This window comes from Mesoplodon mirus (genome assembly GCF_964341445.2).
Source record: "Mesoplodon mirus genome assembly, chromosome: 11".
Classification (NCBI taxonomy): domain Eukaryota; kingdom Metazoa; phylum Chordata; class Mammalia; order Artiodactyla; family Ziphiidae; genus Mesoplodon; species Mesoplodon mirus.
The window spans coordinates 52,095,348-52,113,063 of NC_138987.1; the positions used below are offsets into that span (position 1 = coordinate 52,095,348).

At 40.9% G+C, this 17,716-nt stretch overlaps 1 protein-coding gene across 1 annotated transcript in view; it reads right to left on the minus strand.

Annotated features, from left to right (window-relative positions):
- DBX2 (developing brain homeobox 2) overlaps window positions 1–9,243 on the minus strand; it is a gene marked incomplete at both ends in the record, with an annotated part of 38,757 nt that extends 29,514 nt beyond the window's left edge. Inside the window, one exon of the mRNA XM_082634714.1 lies at window positions 8,844–9,243. Coding sequence (XP_082490840.1) covers window positions 8,844–9,243 — 400 coding nt within the window. The remainder of the gene's footprint in view (window positions 1–8,843) is intronic.
- Window positions 9,244–17,716: the final 8,473 nt, after the last annotated feature.

The window sequence follows — 17,716 nt, forward strand, 5'->3', positions numbered from 1 at the left end:
GTATACACACACACACACATACACAATGGAATATTACTCAGCCAAGAATGAAATAATGCCATCTGCAGCAACATGGCTGAACCTAGAGATTATCATACTAAGTGAAATAAGCCAGACAGAGAAAGACAAGTATCATATGATACCACTTACATGTTTCCACATGTAAAATCTAAAAAAAAAAATCTAAAAAAATCTTAAAAATATAAGATACAAACAAACTTACTTACAAAACAGAAAGACTCACAGACACAGAAAACAAACTTACGGTTACCAAAGGGGATAGTGGTGGGGAAGGATAAATTAGAAGACTAGGATTAACAGATACACACTACTATATATAAAATAGATAACCAACAAAGACCTACTGTATAGCACAGGGAACTATACTCAGTATTTTGCAATAACCTATAAGGGAAAAGAATCTGAAAAAGAATATATATATATGTATAACTGAGGAAAAAAAGAATGTGGCTGGAGGAGCTAAATGCAATTGATGGAATGAAGGTCTTGAAGGACAAACTGAACATTTTTACTTGATCCGATAGTCAAATGGGGATAATTAAGGTTTTCCTAAATAGCTTGATGATATGATGAAAGCTATATTTTAAAAAATCACCTGGCAGTAGTGGATGGGCTGTAGTGGAATATACAGGGGCTAAATGGAAGGATTCTACTGTGGTCATATGCTGAGTGGCAAGAGGTAACGACCAGTTGTTTGGACACTCCTATTAGCATCTTCTCTTCCGTCCTCACAACACCAACAAGGGGGTGGAGTCTGGCTTTTCCTCCAGCTGTGGGGTTCTAGTTCATTGCAATTATCAAAGGTAGTCCCTTTCCCTTCAAGGAGTCTTCATTAGACAGCTGCCTCTCCCTTCAAGGAATCTTCATTAGACAGCTTCCAAAAAATGAGTTGCTTGACCAAGGGATATGGAAGAAGTGACATTCTGGAACTTCCAAGGCTAGGTTGTAAGAAGACTTACAGCTATTGCCTGGGTTTCTGGGAATGTTGCTCTTAGAACTCTGCCTTTCAGAACCCAGGTGCCATGGTATAAGAAGCTCCAGGCCCTTGGAAAATCCAAGTGTGAATGCTGGAACAGCTTTAGTTGAGCACCCCATCAGCAGCCAGCATCCCTGTCAGCCAAGCGAGTCAATGGACATCCATCTTGGACATCCAGCCCAGCTGAGCCCTCAGATGATGGCAGCCCCGGCTGACCTCTAATTGCAATGAGATTCCAAGGGAGAACCACCCAGCTGTGCCCCGTCAGTCCACAGAACCGTGAGAGAAAATAATAAATTGCTCCTTTAAGCCTCTAAGTTGTGAGATGGTTTCTTCACAGCAATACCCCTTTTCCAGTATGTATTTTACTTATGGCGGAAGGGTGGAAAGCTGTCTTTCACATCCTTCCCTGTATGTTGTCAATGGACTCTTGAGGTATGTGGCTGAAAGTCAAATGGTGAGCCTAACATCTGTGCTCATTTTGAAATGAGGCTCAATGCAGTTACATGAATTGCTTAGGATTATATAATCAGTAATTTAAAGACCTTAGATTTGAATCTAGACTTTAAAATTAAAGAAATACTGCTAAAACCAGCTCAGAAAACTATACATTCTTTTAAAATTGACTCAATTTGCCATTTATGCTTTGGAAAAGGTTTTGGCAAACTTTTATTATAAAGGGCCAGATAGTAAATACATTAGGCTTTGCAGGCCATGTGGTCTCTGTTGCAGCTGTTCAACGTGTAGTGCGAAAGCACCTATAGAAAATACGTAGACAAACAGAAATGACTCTGTTCCTGCTTTGAAGAATCTGACTGTCTTTTGGTTTCAGACCCAATCTAACTCTAGGGTAGGTTCAACACACCTAAACTCAATCCAGTCCTTGGTTAGTCTATTAAAAAAATTCACGAGCAGGCATGGTTTTTATTCTCTTTTTAAAAAAAATTTTTTTATATATATATATTTATTTATTTATGGCTGTGTTGGGTCTTCGTGTCTGTGCGAGGGCTTTCTCTAGTTGCGGCAAGCGGGGGCCACTCTTCATCACGGTGCGTGGGCCTCTCACTATCGCGGCCTCTCTTGTTGCGGAGCACAGGCTCCAGACGCGCAGGCTCAGTAGTTGTGGCTCACGGGCCTAGTTGCTCTGTGGCATGTGGGATCTTCCCAGACCAGGGCTTGAACCCGTGTCCCCTGCACTGGCAGGCAGATTCTCAACCACTGAGCCACCAGGGAAGCCCTTTATTCTCTTTTAATGTACATAAATCTTCTCAAAGAATAATTCCTCCACATATTTTAATTTTGAAAGTATTAGGGATTTAAATTTTTAAGGAACAAGGAATTTTGAGACCTCTCAAGAGGACTGGTATAAATGTATACATTGTATATTCTATTTCTGATGGCCACTTAGAACTAATGAAATCAAGGCTGTTATGGCATGCATGGTGCCTGAACATGTGAAAGAAAAGGGAAAAACCTAGTTCATCTTTGGAATATCTATAAACAAGAAGGCAATTAAATATTCAGCAATATATAGAAAAAGACCTGATGTTTTTTTCCTTTCCTTTTCCCCATGCTTTGTTTGATTCTGAAACAAAAGTCTAAAAACTTATAGAGGCTTTCTGATCTTTGACTTCAGAGAATTTTAGTGCCTTAAGTTTACTGTTCATATAACTTACAAAAAGAGTGTGCCCCTGAAATACTCCCAACTAAGAGCTGGCTGACAAAATAATAACGTTATTAAAGATAAAATCAGTTATGGTAACTTTATATAAAGTGATGAATCACTCAGTATTGCCAAATCAAGTATTGACTGGAGGCTAAAAATAATGAAAGGGACAGATTCCATTCAAAGTGGAAACATTACTGAAAGTAAAATAAAATATTTTTGGAATAAAATATACAAGGGTCTGGTAAGCATATTATACGTTAAGGCAAAAATCCAATTTCTTACTAAGAAAGTTTAAAATGGAAGCATGATCTAATGAAGTCTTTAAAGAAGGATTCTAACAAGCATTCCTAGATAAAAATCATATTGTTTCTTTCTACAGTTTGCCTTTTTATTCCTGACAGATTCCAGGTGCATTTGAATGAAAACAAAGTGATTAAAAATTGTTTTTAATTTTAATTTAAAATTTTTTAATTTTTAAAAATTGTTTTAAATTTTTAATTTGACATAAAAATTGTGTACCTTCACTGTGGAAAGAAAAATGACAGTAATTAAGGTAAAAAAACTTTATTTAGGGGCTCTGTTAACCCAAGATTAAGTGGACAAACACTGTTTTAAGAGCTACAAATCAAGCCTCCCCAAAAGATATAAAATGGATTCTAAAATTATGGGAGATATCAACAAGAGAAATAGTGTGGTGGAAAGTAGGTTGAGGAGAAAATAAGGTATTTACCCCCCAACTCTAACATAAAAACACATTTCTTATGCAAAATATTTGATAATCCTATTGATTAATGACTTATAAGACTTTAGAAAAACCTTATAAAGCAAGGTTACATAGAAATATGAAATAAATGGTAACTTATCAGTGACTTTTTTTATGAATCCAACAAAAACCTTACATTATGACTTCAAATTATAGAAGTTAAAAACTAAATCGAAATAAGCAGGATACCAAACAAATAAAATCTGCCTCAGGAATTCAGACACATTATAAACCAGTCTCACAACATGATCCAGTGGCTGATTTGTTAACTCTTAGAGTTTGAGAATAAAGAAATTTATGACTCCAAAAAAAAAAAAAAAACACACATTTGTTTAAATATTTGAAAGACTATAACATTTTTGCTTCTGTAAAAACTTTCATAGCAATGAAGCTAAAAGTATTTTATGAACACAGCTATTACCTATGTTGCTTCCCTTACTTTCAACTTGATACCATCTCTATCATTGTTCAGCAGCAAAACTAACCGTAAGATGTCTTCTTACAGCAAAAAGAGACTTTTTCTGGTGGGCACAAGAACAGGATGGAGGCGGCACACTCCAAAAGGAATACAACGGAGTCTAATGCACAGCATTGGGTCCCACATCTGAGCCACACTGATGGCAAACAAAAGTAGCTAAAAATCACTGTTGCCAATTCTTTTAAGTTGCCCACAATATATGACATCCTTTGGCTTCCTGACACGACCCTGGACCCTCTGGAGCCTACATTTACTTCTGCATAAATCCGTACACAATTTTCTGGGCATTCAAACCACTGTGCCTCTTAAAATAATCCTCAAATCCCTAAAGTGAGTAAGAATTAAGGGAGAAATTCTAAAATGTTTCTACTTGCCTACTGTATTTACTCCTATTTGATTATTAAACCTCAGTAATAAAGCTTCAATACATGTTAACAGATTGAAATTTCTTGCTGTTAAAGCAAAGTAGAGAAGCATATTTTAGGGACTGGGAGAGGGATAGGTGCTAAAGTGAGAGGCAAATAAAATGCACATAAATTGCTACCCTTTTGTAATTCCAACTCAGACATTATTTTGGAGGGAGTGTGGTTTTCTCAATCTGAACCAGAAGTAAAAGGACTGTCTCTTAATCCTACTGGTTCTCGTCACTGCAAGAACTTCCTGAACCTGAAGTTGATGAACTTGGGGACCAGATAACAATTTGTTCAGAGCTGATTCCTCATGAACTATGTATAAGTTATTAATATGTTCATATAAATCCAAAGATATGTTGAGCAGATTATTTTTAAAAGTACAGGTGTAGTAAGAATATTGTTTGGTATTATCTACAAATTCCACCAAAGGATGTTTGGGGTGATACCCTGAGCAAGGAACTACCAGCATGGGTCCCAACATTATCCTTTTCTGGATCCCCCATTCTCTTTGTCCTGGTTCTGGGTCAGTATCATCAATAGTCAAGATCCTGTGACTTTAATTTGCCAAAACAAACCTAGAGCATAGCGTCAGCAAAAATAAATGACAAACTCCAGCTTCATAAATCAAATCGCAGTCTTCAGCTGGACTGGAATCCCCACCTGGAGCACAGATTCATCTTCTTCTCCCTCTCTTCTCTTAGATGTAAGAGAAGCTATTTTGTGTCACACTTTCAGGGTATCTCAGTGAAAGCGGATAAAACTACCAGTTGGAAAAAAAAAAGACATAAGTGCAAGTAGTTTAAGACAGAGTCAAGGATTAATAGGTCAAGAGTAACTGGTGGACAAGAAACTCAGAGTGCACGTGACGCATTAATTAACAGCCCTACAGGGGTACCAGAAAAAATACTATGGATCTGGTTCCATTTCTGTACTACATGGTACAACCTACTTGACAAAATTACTTTAAAAAAAAGAACAGTTCAATTCAACTATTCAGAATAAACATTTGCTTTCTAATCCTTTTATATGCAGCCCTAGGAGTAGATTTAATAATCACTAAATTATATGCAGGAAATTATCTTCATTTCAAACACTTTCTAAAATGTTTAACATAACAAATGTTACTGAAAAGCAAGGCTATTTGTTCCACTTACTTTGAAGAAAATTGGTGGCATAACTAAGAGAAATTTTAAATTTTCAGCTTTTTACACTTCAGGACCCTCTTTAATATACAAAAACATGGATATTTAAATCTAGCACAATAGTCACCAAATAATGACATTAATGAATTTCTGGGGGAGGATCTCTGATGATTAGGATTTACTTGAAAAACCTGGTTTCATTAATAAACTATAATATCCAAAATTCTTTTTTTCACATACAACTCCTCGAGGTGAATCTACTCAACTACCTGTTATTACACTAAACATGCTCCTTTCAAACTCTGAAGAATGCCCTCTGATTTTTTAAGTTTTAAACTACTCTATATACACAACTTGACAACATACAGCTATGGAATGTTCCTTTGCTTGCTCTAAATACTTAAAGGATTGCCCGTTTTCAGGGATGAAGTACTGACAGCTAAACTTTCATCCATAATCTGTAAACCTGTGTTACTAACTGTCACCACCTTTCAGACACGTAACAAGATGAAGGGGAAGGCCAATTTCTTTCCTTATGGGCTCAGATATAACATCCCAGTCTGATTTATTATTGTGATCCATGCAATTGGTTATCCCATAAGCCCTCATTAGTTTTCTCACATTCAATGAAAGACTAATCCAAGGAATACGGAGATTTGGGGCAATTTTCTTCTCTTTCACAAGACCACAGATGTTTAAACTGATACTTCAGACAAAAACAAAATTAGGAAGTGGAATAATCTTTGTAGGAAAAAATTGGCCTATTATGAGAATTAAAGCAGCTAACAATTATGAAAATGCTTGGTAAACCATAAAGTAGGACAGAACATGGACTCTAAGCTTCACAGGGGCAGAGACAGTCATCTGTTTTGTTCACTGATTATCCCAATGGCCTGGAACAGTCTGAACACATGGGAGACAGTCAGTAAGCATTTGCTGAATGAATGAACTATATGGTATAATTAATAGTGGGTAACAAAAATAATGAAGCCGAAATGCATGCAGTGGCATAAATCCCCTAGTTAAATGGTGCTGTCTTTCACCAATGCCCTTAAAAAGAACTCCGGGGTTTTCTTATTCAACATCTAGACTGGTGCACTCAACAAACTAAGTTGAGAAAAAAAGAGTAGTCAAATACACCGAAATCATTAAAAATCACATTTTGTGATCCACTCCTAAGTTAGTGTCTAAAGGATTAGAACTGGTTGTTCACTGATGTTTCAGAAAGAAGTATTTTATCGTTCTGAAAACAGTAGCTTTTCTAAATCTCCTTTCTACTCTTTACAGAACGTCAATCACTATTTCACCCTCATCTAATTTTCAGGTGATAGCTAACATTGTCAGCACTCATTATAACTTCATAATTCTACACGGTACAAAAGAATTTCCACATTTGGTAGGGCAAGAATCTGTCATTTAAATAAAATTGGAGCACGGTTCAGAAAGCTATATTCTCTGTCAAAAAAATTTTTAAAATGTTTTTAAGCAGCATATTTGTGGGCACAAATGTATGGGGTTCTAATCTTAAGATATTTTTTGAGTTTCAAAAATTAAATGCACTCTTCACAAGAATGATTTTTTTGAAATAAAGTTATTTGTTCAAATAAAAATTAACCTAGGAAAACACCAAATCTTCAATAAGGACTGAAAAAAATTAGGAAAAATATAGGCTTAAGCTATATGAAAATACTTCAAAGTGAAATTTAAGTTCTTATACTCTCAATTATTCCAAAAAGCATTTTTGCATTTTGATACTTTAATAAGTGTACAAGAATGAGTATGTTCTTGAAAATAAAAATAATGTAGTTAGGAAACCCTTTACCCAATAATCGTAACATTTTGAATGAAAATGAATAGGTATACAAAATTATTTTTCAGTTATTGAAATGTCTGCATTTGATTCGCATTTGGTTTACTTAAATTTAACCTGTAAAATCTACAAAGGTTACAATTAACTTTTTTGAGGAGCCAGTCATGATCAAGAGCAACTTAAGAATTCTTGAAAAACAGTTTCTATGAACACAATGCCAAACCACCAAAAATTATACAAATCTCCAAATTTTCTTGAAAATGTTATTTTTATGGTCGTTATTTACCAGCTCTTGTCTACACGAACCTGCTTTACACGTTTGTAATTTTCCTAATACTTCAAAAAGAACAGAGTGGCCCAGATTTCCAAGGCACATCAACTTTGTCTTAACTGTACTTGTTCCTCTCCCAGCGTGCAAAAAGGCTGCCTAGAATTTAGGTTTTACACTATGTGAATGAGACCGGTGCTAATATAATTATATTTGTTCCATTCTGTTAGTAACCATTTCAAACTGAAAGACCAGGACAGGTTCTAAACATGTTCAATTCTATAAAGCTATTAGCAATAAATTTGATTCGGCAGTTTGGTGGGACAATGAAATCTGCTGAAAAAGCGTCTATTAGTCATTCTGGACAAACCCACCGGGATTTAAAGAATGAGTTAAGATCGTCCAAGGACGCAAGCCAAAAAAAAAAAAAAAAAAAATTAATCCAACTGGATCTCAGTTTTTGAGTCTCTAAGAGGCTTTCCCTTTCTCACTGCCAATTTCGGCAGCCCCTCCGTAAGCTTTACCTAATATATTGACTAAACTGTCCGCATCCTCTTCCCAGTCACGACACTTAGGTTTTATTCGGGAATAAAAAACAAGCAAACCAAAACTGCCCTTCGTTTGGTAAATTCTCACTTATTGGCGAACTTCCTACTCCAGGTGCCAATTAGGCTGTTCCAGCTCAGCACGAAGAAAAAGCCAGCCTCGATTTTCTTGCGTTTTAGTGATCCAAATGTAAGAGTGAAGAAAGCCAAAACTTTGCGCAACTCTTTTTCCAAAGATCTCTGCGAGCGTTCTGCAACCGCCTCGACCGTCGCAACGGTTTGAAGAGGCAAAAGCCCCCAAAGCGGGCCGAGCGAGGCTCTCCAAGCCAAGAACTTTCCAGGGAACGGGTGTCGCGCGGCCTCCGGGACAGGAGCGGGCGGGTGGAGACGCTGAACTTGGGAAACCCCGTGAAACTGGTCCTGCGAACCCAGAGATCTCAGGACCGGGGCTGCCCTTTCGGCTAAAGCCAGGAGGTGCCTCCAGGGTTTCTTCAAAAAGGCCTTAAATTCAAGGCAGCCCTACCACTTGTAGAAAGAGGGGACGGAGAGGAAGCTGGTGGTACGCGAAGGGGAGGAAAATCACAGTTAGTGGTGGTACCCTCCTCACCCCCGAGGCGGCATCTCCACCCAATCTCTAGATGCTCTCGGAAGGTCTAGGCCCGGGCGGATTCCTGCGCACTAGGGCCGACGCGCCCAGGTCTCGGGATCTGCAAGCCAAGAGGCGCCGCGCGCAGCTGGGGAGGGGAGAGCGGACTCACCTGGGGTTGATGGCTGGAAGGCACAGTCTCGGTCCCCCGGAGCCCGGCCCGGCAGCCTGGCGCCGTCCGCCGAGGGGCTGAGCACTTGAAACGCCCACCGCGTGCTGTAGAGCGCTCCGCTGGGGCTGACTGGTTCTGCCGCGGGGCACAGCTTGAGCGGAACCGGGCTGGCGGGCAAGGGCCGGACCTGAGCGCCCGCGGCGAGAGCTGCTGCCGGGCCGTGGGGCGGGGGCGGTAGTAGCCTGTGCGGCGGGGCGCCCCCAGCCCGCAGCAAGTTCTCGATCAGGAAACTCTTGCCCAGGTTGCCGAAGCCCGGCGCGGCGGGGAAGTTCAGCAGCGCGGAGGAAGCCACCACGTCCCAGTAGGCGCCGGCATGGGCCGCCACGGCGCTGGGGAGCATGGTGCGGCGCCCCGGAGCGCTGCGCGCCCGCTTCCGGACCCGCGCCCCGCGCGCCGCCTCCCGCAACGCTGGAGCGCGCTCAGCCGGGAAAGGAGGCGAGAGCACCGCGGACGCCGGCGGGTAGGGAAAGATTATTTTCTGGGCTGGGCGGTTTTTTAAAGGAGGGGAGGAGTGAGTGTGGGAGGGGGAAGCTGTGCGTTTCCTCTGCCCGCGGCGTTGGCTCTGGGGGCGCCGGGGGAGTCCCTCCCGCCCTCTATGCAGATCCAGACTTTTTTTTTTTTCTAGAAGGCTGGAAGGTGTGTCCAGCCCATCCATTCATGTCACCCGGCCCACAAAGTGACAGACGCGGCCAACAATAAGGGCAACCCCGAGAGTCCGAGCTTTGGCAAGGGGAGGGGACGCGTAGCCGGAGGAGACGGGAGTGGAGGCGACGGGAACCGGGCGCTCGCCCCCTCCCAGCAGCCAGGCCCCGACCCTCTCTAGGGAGCCAGCGCTGCCCCGGGGGCGCCAGGGCTCGTGGACGCCCTCGCGGAGCACCCTGAGCGCGGGCGGCGCTCTCACCTGGAGAGCGCTCGGCGGACCACCTGTTGGGCGACCCCTGGTTCTCCCGTGTTGGTGTCACTTCAGGGCATCCAGGGGAGGAGAATGGTGGTACAGATGAAAAGGTACCTTTTCAAGAATGGGTTTGTTCGCGTATTAAAATGTGGCCCCTGTTTGTTTGTTTTTAAGAGGAAAAGAAATGTTTTTCTTGAAGACTTTTAAGAAATTTCTCAGGCAATTTTCCAGCAATTCATTTCCAGTGACTTTTTAGTAAGATTTGATTTAGGAAGCACTCAAGAAGAGGTGATCTAATAAATTTTGATCTAGAAAAGGGGATCTTGGTTGGAGTTGGTTAAATGGCAAACGACAGATGCTTGAGTCCAAAACCCAGGAAGAAAGCCACCACCAAACCAAAGGTGGCTGGAGCCTCCTCAGAGACCCGAGTGTGAACACTGAACTCCTTAGAATTATAGTTGCTCTTTTTTCTTTTTTCCCCTACAATTGTGGGTATTTTCAATTTATTGACACTCTGCCAAATAGAGACTGGACAGGTGAAAAAAAACATGTGTGTCATTAAAAGTTCTAGTTAACCACAAGGCAACCTCATTTTCAAAATTTATTTATTTTAAATTTATTTATTTATGGCTGCGTTGGGTCTTCGTTGCTGCGCGCGGGCTTTCTCTAGTTGTGGTGAGCGGGGGCTGTGCTTCATTGTGGTGCGCAGGCTTCTCATTGCGGTGGCTTCTCTTGTTGTGGAGCACAGGCTCTAGGCGTGTGGGCTTCAGTAGTTGTGGGACGCGGGCTCAGTAGTCGTGGCTCGCAGGTTCTAGAGCTCAGGCTCAGTAGTTGTGGTGCGTGGGCTTCGTTGCTCCACGGCATGTGGGATCTTCGCAGACCAGGGCTCAAACCCATGTCCCCTGCATTGGCAGGCAGATTCTTAACCACTGCGCCACCAGGGAAGTCCCAGCAACCTCATTTTGCTCATGACTGTCTATGTCAATGGAGTGTTTACACTGTGACTTCTCTGTCAGTTCACACTTCCCACTATCACTCTCCTGTGCAAATTTTGATGCATTTATTTAGAGTACAGTTTTTAAAGGATGTCTGCAAAGTTTGGGGTCACATGTATAGTTTTACTCTTTTCCCTAAGAATAATTTTGTCCCTAGCTTCCATTTACTTAAAAGCTGGCTGGAGTTGCCAGGTTTGTGAGATAAGTTTCCTCTTGAAAATTCACCTGGTTGATTTGTGTTTCATTTACACTTGGTATGTCCAAAGATTTTTAAAGGTCCACCCTTCCCCCCTGCTGCCAAATGGGAGAGAAGCTTCTGGCAAGGCTGGTGCATGTTACTAATATTCATTTACTTATTGATTTAATCAACATACCTTTACAGAGCATTTCATGTATATTGAGCACCTGTGGTGGTCCTGGGAATATATAGAGTAAAGAAAGATCTTGTCCTTGCCTTGTAGTTCACAGCCTAGTGAGGGAGAAAAACAAGTAACGTCTTGTAATTTGGAGAGAAAAGTGTGAGAAAACTTCCAGAAATCTCCCCTAAACTGAGTCCTAAAAAGTGGACTGTGGTTGAGGATAGGATGTGAAGTAGTAAACTTTGAGATTAGCAAGGAATAGAGAGATTATGTCATCGCTGCCACTCCTGTATCATAGCCACCATTTATCCAGTGTTTACATTTAGACAGGTATAGCACTAAGCACTTTACACATTTTAACTTGTTTATCTCCACAATAATCTTATAAGGTTGGTGCTATTGTTATCCCAGTGTTACCATGGGGCCCAGAGAAATTTAAGTAACTTTCCTAAAGCTGAACAACTACCAGGGTGATAAGGCTGAGACACAATTTAAACTGGATGATTCCAAAGCCTTGGAACCTTTAAGTTCAACTGTCACCCTCTCCACAAACCTGATTTGCCATGCTAAATGGTGTTGCCTGGCCGTTCGAAGAGGGGCTGAAAAGCAAGTATTCCTTTTTTTTAGTGGAAGGTGACAGTGAAGATTTGAGCAAAGAAACTATTGGGTCAGCCAACTTGCCACAGACAGATAAGAAGCAACTGGAGAAATCCAGACACAAGATGATGTGGAATTTAATAAGGTTAATGGTAAGAAAATGGAATGGAGGAGATAAATATTGTAATGATTGAATCAATAAGACTGGATAATGCAGTTCTCAGTGGGGGGTGACCCCCTCCCTCCCCAGGGGACATTTGGCAATGTCACAGCTTTTGTTTGTCACAACTTGGCAGGGGTCGGGGGTTAGCTACTGACACCTAGTAGCTGGAATCCAGGGATGCTGTTAAACATCTTGTAATGCACAGGACAGCTCCCAGCCTGAAATGTCAGTAGTGTGGTGGCTGAGAAACCTCAGCTATAGAGGATAAGGGAAGAATATAGGATCACTTCTCTGGTTTTCTGGTTCAGTGACTGAGCAGATGCCCACTTATCAAGATGGGGACTTGTAAGAGGAGGAGGAGTTTTACATGGGGATATGAACAAAAGGATGGAGATAGATGTTCTGGTTGTTTATGAAATCTTCGAGGGCGAATAATGTAGTGAAAAGGGAAGTGAGTCAGGAGATAGATGCTGGGGGATACCAACATGGAAGGATGGAAAAAAGAAAGAGGAGCTGTGAAGGAGACTGAAAAAACAATCAGTGAAGATTTGGAGACAGAGACCAGGAGAGAATGGAAGACAAGGGAGAGACAGTTTCAGAAAACTGTGAATGGCAAGCTTTGGTAAAGAACTGCTGTATGCTCAGCAGTTTCTTCTTCCAGCTGGACAAAAGCCACAGTGCATTTCCCAGCCTCCCCTGCAGGCTGTGTATGGCCGATGGAGTAACAGGGGAAGTGATCTATTTCTCCTCCAGGGCTGTCCCCTGCTAACAATCCACACAGTCCTCTGCACTCTTTGCTCTTCAGCCACCAGATCAGAGGTCCAGCTGAGGACCCGAAGTCCCCAGGGCATGGTGGAGCCACAAGGTGAAAGGAGCCTAAGTCCCTTCATCACCCTGGAAGGCCAGTGACCATGAATATTTCCATGAGTAAATTATGACATAAGCAAAAAGTAAACCTTTAGTAGCTAATGCCATTAAAATTGAAAAAGTTGATTTCCACAGCATATCCTCACTTACCTTAGTTAATATGCAACTCTGTAAATGCTTCAGACCAAAAAAATAACTTGATTCTAAGTGACTAGGGCAAGAAGCTTTTCATAGGGAGCAAGAGAGGCAGAAATCAGTTTGTGGATGATTGAAGGTCAATAGAAGATAGGAAAGTAGAGATTGAAGAAACATGAGGGAAAAGCTAAAGGGAGTCATGGGTTAAAAGAAGAGATGAATATATCTATATGATGAGAAAAAAAAGAGGTGCTACAGACAGGAGGCTGAAGGTTCAAAAGAGGTGGGGCTGTTTGATGGAACCAAGAGAGGCGATGAGCCCAGCACAGGCTGGCTGGGCTCTTTCTTTCCTGATAAAGCAGTGTTCCAGGCCCCAGGCCCATTCTTACGCAACCAAGTTGGGGATGATAAAGACTGCCTTTCCCAACAGTTATCTTTATCTTCAATTAACACCAGACTTCTTTAGTTAGTTCAATGAAAGTTACAAATTATTTTTCAGGAGATCAATAAGTGGTGTTTAAGATGTGGAGGGAAGCATTCCACCTTTATGTGAAAGCCTTTAACCTCCAGAATGGAGGCTTATTTCTTACCAGGCTTATTTCTGAACCAGGCCTGTGCTCAGCCACTGACTTAGAGAACTCATTTCCTAAACCCAGCTAGTATTAGCAACATCCCAGGACTAGAACACTGTCACATTTCCTCAAGCAAATCTCTCTTAGAGGATGTGACCTTGAAAGGGCCAAGAGTTGGCCATTATTGAGCTTCCAAAACCTATTATATGACTTTCTCTGTACCCGCTTGCACATAAATGTTTAAGTGCGTCATAGAATGCAGTCTGACACTTGCTTTCACACCTAGTGATAGTGGGTTATGGGAATGGCTCTGTATCCCTTAATTCACTTAACTAATTGTTAGAAGCTACTGATATTTATGAAAAAGAACCTAATAATTGAGAATGCACAAAGAGGCTCAGCCCATTTTGCTATATAGAGTTTTCATCCCTTAAAGAACCACCTTGGCCTATGCTAAGATCTGGTCCAAAAAAAAAAAACAACATCATGACAAACTTAAATGACTTCAGGGTCAGATGGGTAAAACCTATGGGATAGCCCGGTATAAAATAATGAGTGCGAGTTATCTAGTAAAGAAGGGTGGGAGGGGGAGAGGAGGAGAGGAGGGGAGAGAGCCTGTAGGGAAAAGTGTAGGCGGAGACCTATATTGTCATTAAGCTGGAGAAGTAGTCTGGGGCCAGATTGTGCCTTGTATGCAGCACTCAGGATTTTGGACTTTGTCATTAAAGCAATGAGATGTGCATAAGAAAAAAAAATTGTAACTATGTGTGTTGATGGATGTTAACTAACCTTATTGTGGTAATCATTTTGCAATATCAAATGGTTGTGTTGCATACCTAAAACTAATATAATGGATGTCAGTTGTATCTCAATAATGTCTGTCAGTTGTATCTCAGTCTCTGCATTGAGATATGATCTCCTATGTGCATTTTAAAAGACCACTTCTGTGGTACGGAGGCTATGCTAAGGTTTGGAGAAAACTGGGATTGGAGACCATTAAAGTAATCCAGATAAGAGGTCCCAGGAGTTTGGGCTGGGTTTGTGGCAATGATAATGGGGTGAAGCAGGAGAATGTGAGAGCTGTCTAGAAGGTATCTGTGAATTTAGAGTCTGAGGAAGTCTTGTCTCTCCGTAAGGAACCAGTATGCTTAGTTTTATCAGACCGTGAGAACTGTATAGCCATTGTGTTTCCTGATGTGTTTTGAATGCCAAGAAGTTGAGCTAATTTTAGAGTTCAATGGCAGTAACTCCCTTAGCCTGCCTTTCCCTCATCTCCATCCCCTCCTTAGCTCACTTTACATCTTTTATGTTTATTTTAATGTCTCTGTTATATGTGTATCCATGTAGTGTGTCTCCTCAAATCCTTTAAGTGGTAAACAGATACAACAAACAAGGTATCTCTCTTTTTATTTTAAACTCGCATGCTTAACAATAGTTCCATTAAGACCTGGACCTCTGTGATGGAGTCTGAAGAAGCTCTTCTCATCCCTCCATGATCAGCAGAATTCTTCCTTTTGAGCAGGAGAGTCTCTGTGCTTGGTGGAGAGAGAAGCCTTCTCATAGCCTTGGTAACACAGACACTGGATGAAGTCCAGGATGAATTGCTGACCTCTCGTTGGCAGCCTCTGAGCACCTGCTCCAACAATCAGACCTCTTTTAAAAGGAGATGCAATTGTGAGGAGCTAGGCTCTGTTCTCAACTTAAAGGAGAAGATTCAGGAACCCTTTGTATCCCGTTTAGTAACCTTTAAGTCTGGCTGGTGCAGGGTTACTCAGGGAGAAACAAATATTTCCCAGTAACTGCTAACTGTGTAGTTTCTCTCCATAGCCCAACACACACTCACGACTCAGAGCCTTAGGCAGATTACATCCTAATCCTTGAATTAGAGGAAAAATATATTTTAAAGAAAAACACAGGGATATGTTAAGAGTTAGGCATATTCAACCACTTAATAATCATTACTCAATTGATTTCTATACAGTTCTATTCTTCCCTAAACATTCTCCCACTCCCCCTACCCCATCTCATCCCATATACTCTCAAGTCTTTGAAATAAATTATAAAAATCTGGCTCACCTCTGAAATATGTTTTCAGTGTTGATCTGGCAGGACTCATGCTCTGATTGTCCTGCTTTTCCTGCACATGTCTTTCCTGGCTGGCTCTGTTGGCATTGGTGTATTATTTTGCCATGCCTCAGGCATTGTTCATCTCCGTGCCCTGCATTCAACCTTCAAGCTCTATTTTACTGACTTTCTTCTGTAACTGGGAGACTTCCCAGTTTCTTTCCAGGGCATTCAGTTTCTCTGGCATTCCTTGCTCATTGGTCATTTCTAACCACGTCTCCCCTTGTACTGCTTGGCCCCAAGTGAAATGTGAGAACCACTGAAAGATTTTGAGGAAATTACCCTGGGTGCTGCTGAGCAGCAGCCTTTTCAACCGTTTCTCATTAGCTCAATGTCCTCAGAGTCACAGGTGCCTCTCATTCATATTGAAATCCTGCAAAGCTTTCTGGTTGGCCCTGAATTACTGCTTTGGACAAAAGGAAGGATACACATTGCATCGTGAATTTTGTCATGTTCCCCAATGTTTACACCAAAGTAGTCCCTTCAGATGAACATTAAGTTGTTTGCATTTACTACCAAAATTATGAAGTACACACAGAGAAGTTAATCCCTTGTGAAGCGCCACTCTAAGGCTATGAATCCAGGCTCTCTGAACCAAATTTAGATGTGTTCATCGCCTTGCTTCAGAGTGTCCTTTCTCTGGTGAGGCTTTGTTTCATGTAAAATACAACAAGTATTTTAGGCCAATAAACAAAAATTAATCCCTAGAGGTTTTTCTAGTCCCCCAGTCCTCTATTGAGTTTCACAGCTTTGACTTTCAAGCATTGCTTGAAAGTCAACCATTTAAATTGTGGGGTGTAATTCTGCAGTGGCATTCCTTATGTTACTCCGATACCCTCCCTGTTTTTCAAGTTACTACAAATATTTCACTCTCTCCATCATTCCATCTAGTAATCACCCCAAGCCCCAGTCCAACACTTCTGCTCTAGCTACACGTTCTTCATTTAGCCTACACACTTTGACCAGTCATTCAGCAATCAACTTGTGAAATGGCACACCACTTAATTGAATGACACACCAACATCTTTCATTTCTTCTTCCATTGCAATATTGCATTATAGATTGCATTGTTTAATTAGATAGATTCTGCCAAAGTCTCACCTTTTTCATAGAGCATAACTACTAATTAGTCCTCTAATTAGGTTCTTGTTAGATTTGGAAATAATAAGTGTTGATTTCTTTAAAATATTCTACAACTCTGACTTCTTACTAATTCAAATGGCCTTCTCCTAGGCAACACTCTCTCAATGTAAGGTTTTATTCTACTTGTTCCAAATGTATGTAATGTTCAAAGATAGGGATAGGTTAGTTATGCTCTGGTAACACATGACTCCAAAATTGTAATGGCTTAAAGCAATAAAGGTTTATGTCCATCTCTGTGGGCTATATAACTCTCCTCCACATAGAATTTATTCCTGGCTTCAAGCTGATGGAGTAACCTCTATCTGAAGTATTTCTGGCCTTTTGGTAGAAGGAAAAGAAAGCATATCAAAGCACATACTAACTCTTAAAATTTCTGCCCAAAGAGGGCACATGTCACTTCTGCTCACATTTCGCTGGCCAAAGCAAGTCACGTGGCCATGCTTGAGTTCAATAGGGTGAGGAATAAAATCTTCCCATAAGGAGGGGCACTGTACATGTGTGAACAGTTATAAAGTGCACTACAGTATCCTAATCATCTAATATTCTGCATTAATTAGAAATCAAAACATACATATAATACTACTGGGTTATAAAATCAAAGGAAAATATGATGATAGAAAACAATAAACTCGCTTGATCATATAAGGAATTATCTTTGGTTTGCCTGAATACTAACAAAGCCTCATAGTAATGCAATTAAATTATTTAGTTAGATACCTATGCAATTTTTTTCTTCATTTATTTCCATTAATTATCTGGATTTTTCTTACTTTGCCTAATATAGCTATGAAATTGAGATAGCATTGAATAATTTCTAGTGATATTTTTGTATAGTACAGATCACTGATATCAGAGTTTTAGACATTTTCAACTGTAGCTTAGATGTTTCTATATAAACCATAGTCTTCTTCAGTCATTAAAATAACATAACTATTTATTCTCTAAAAATATGTTGTTTCACAA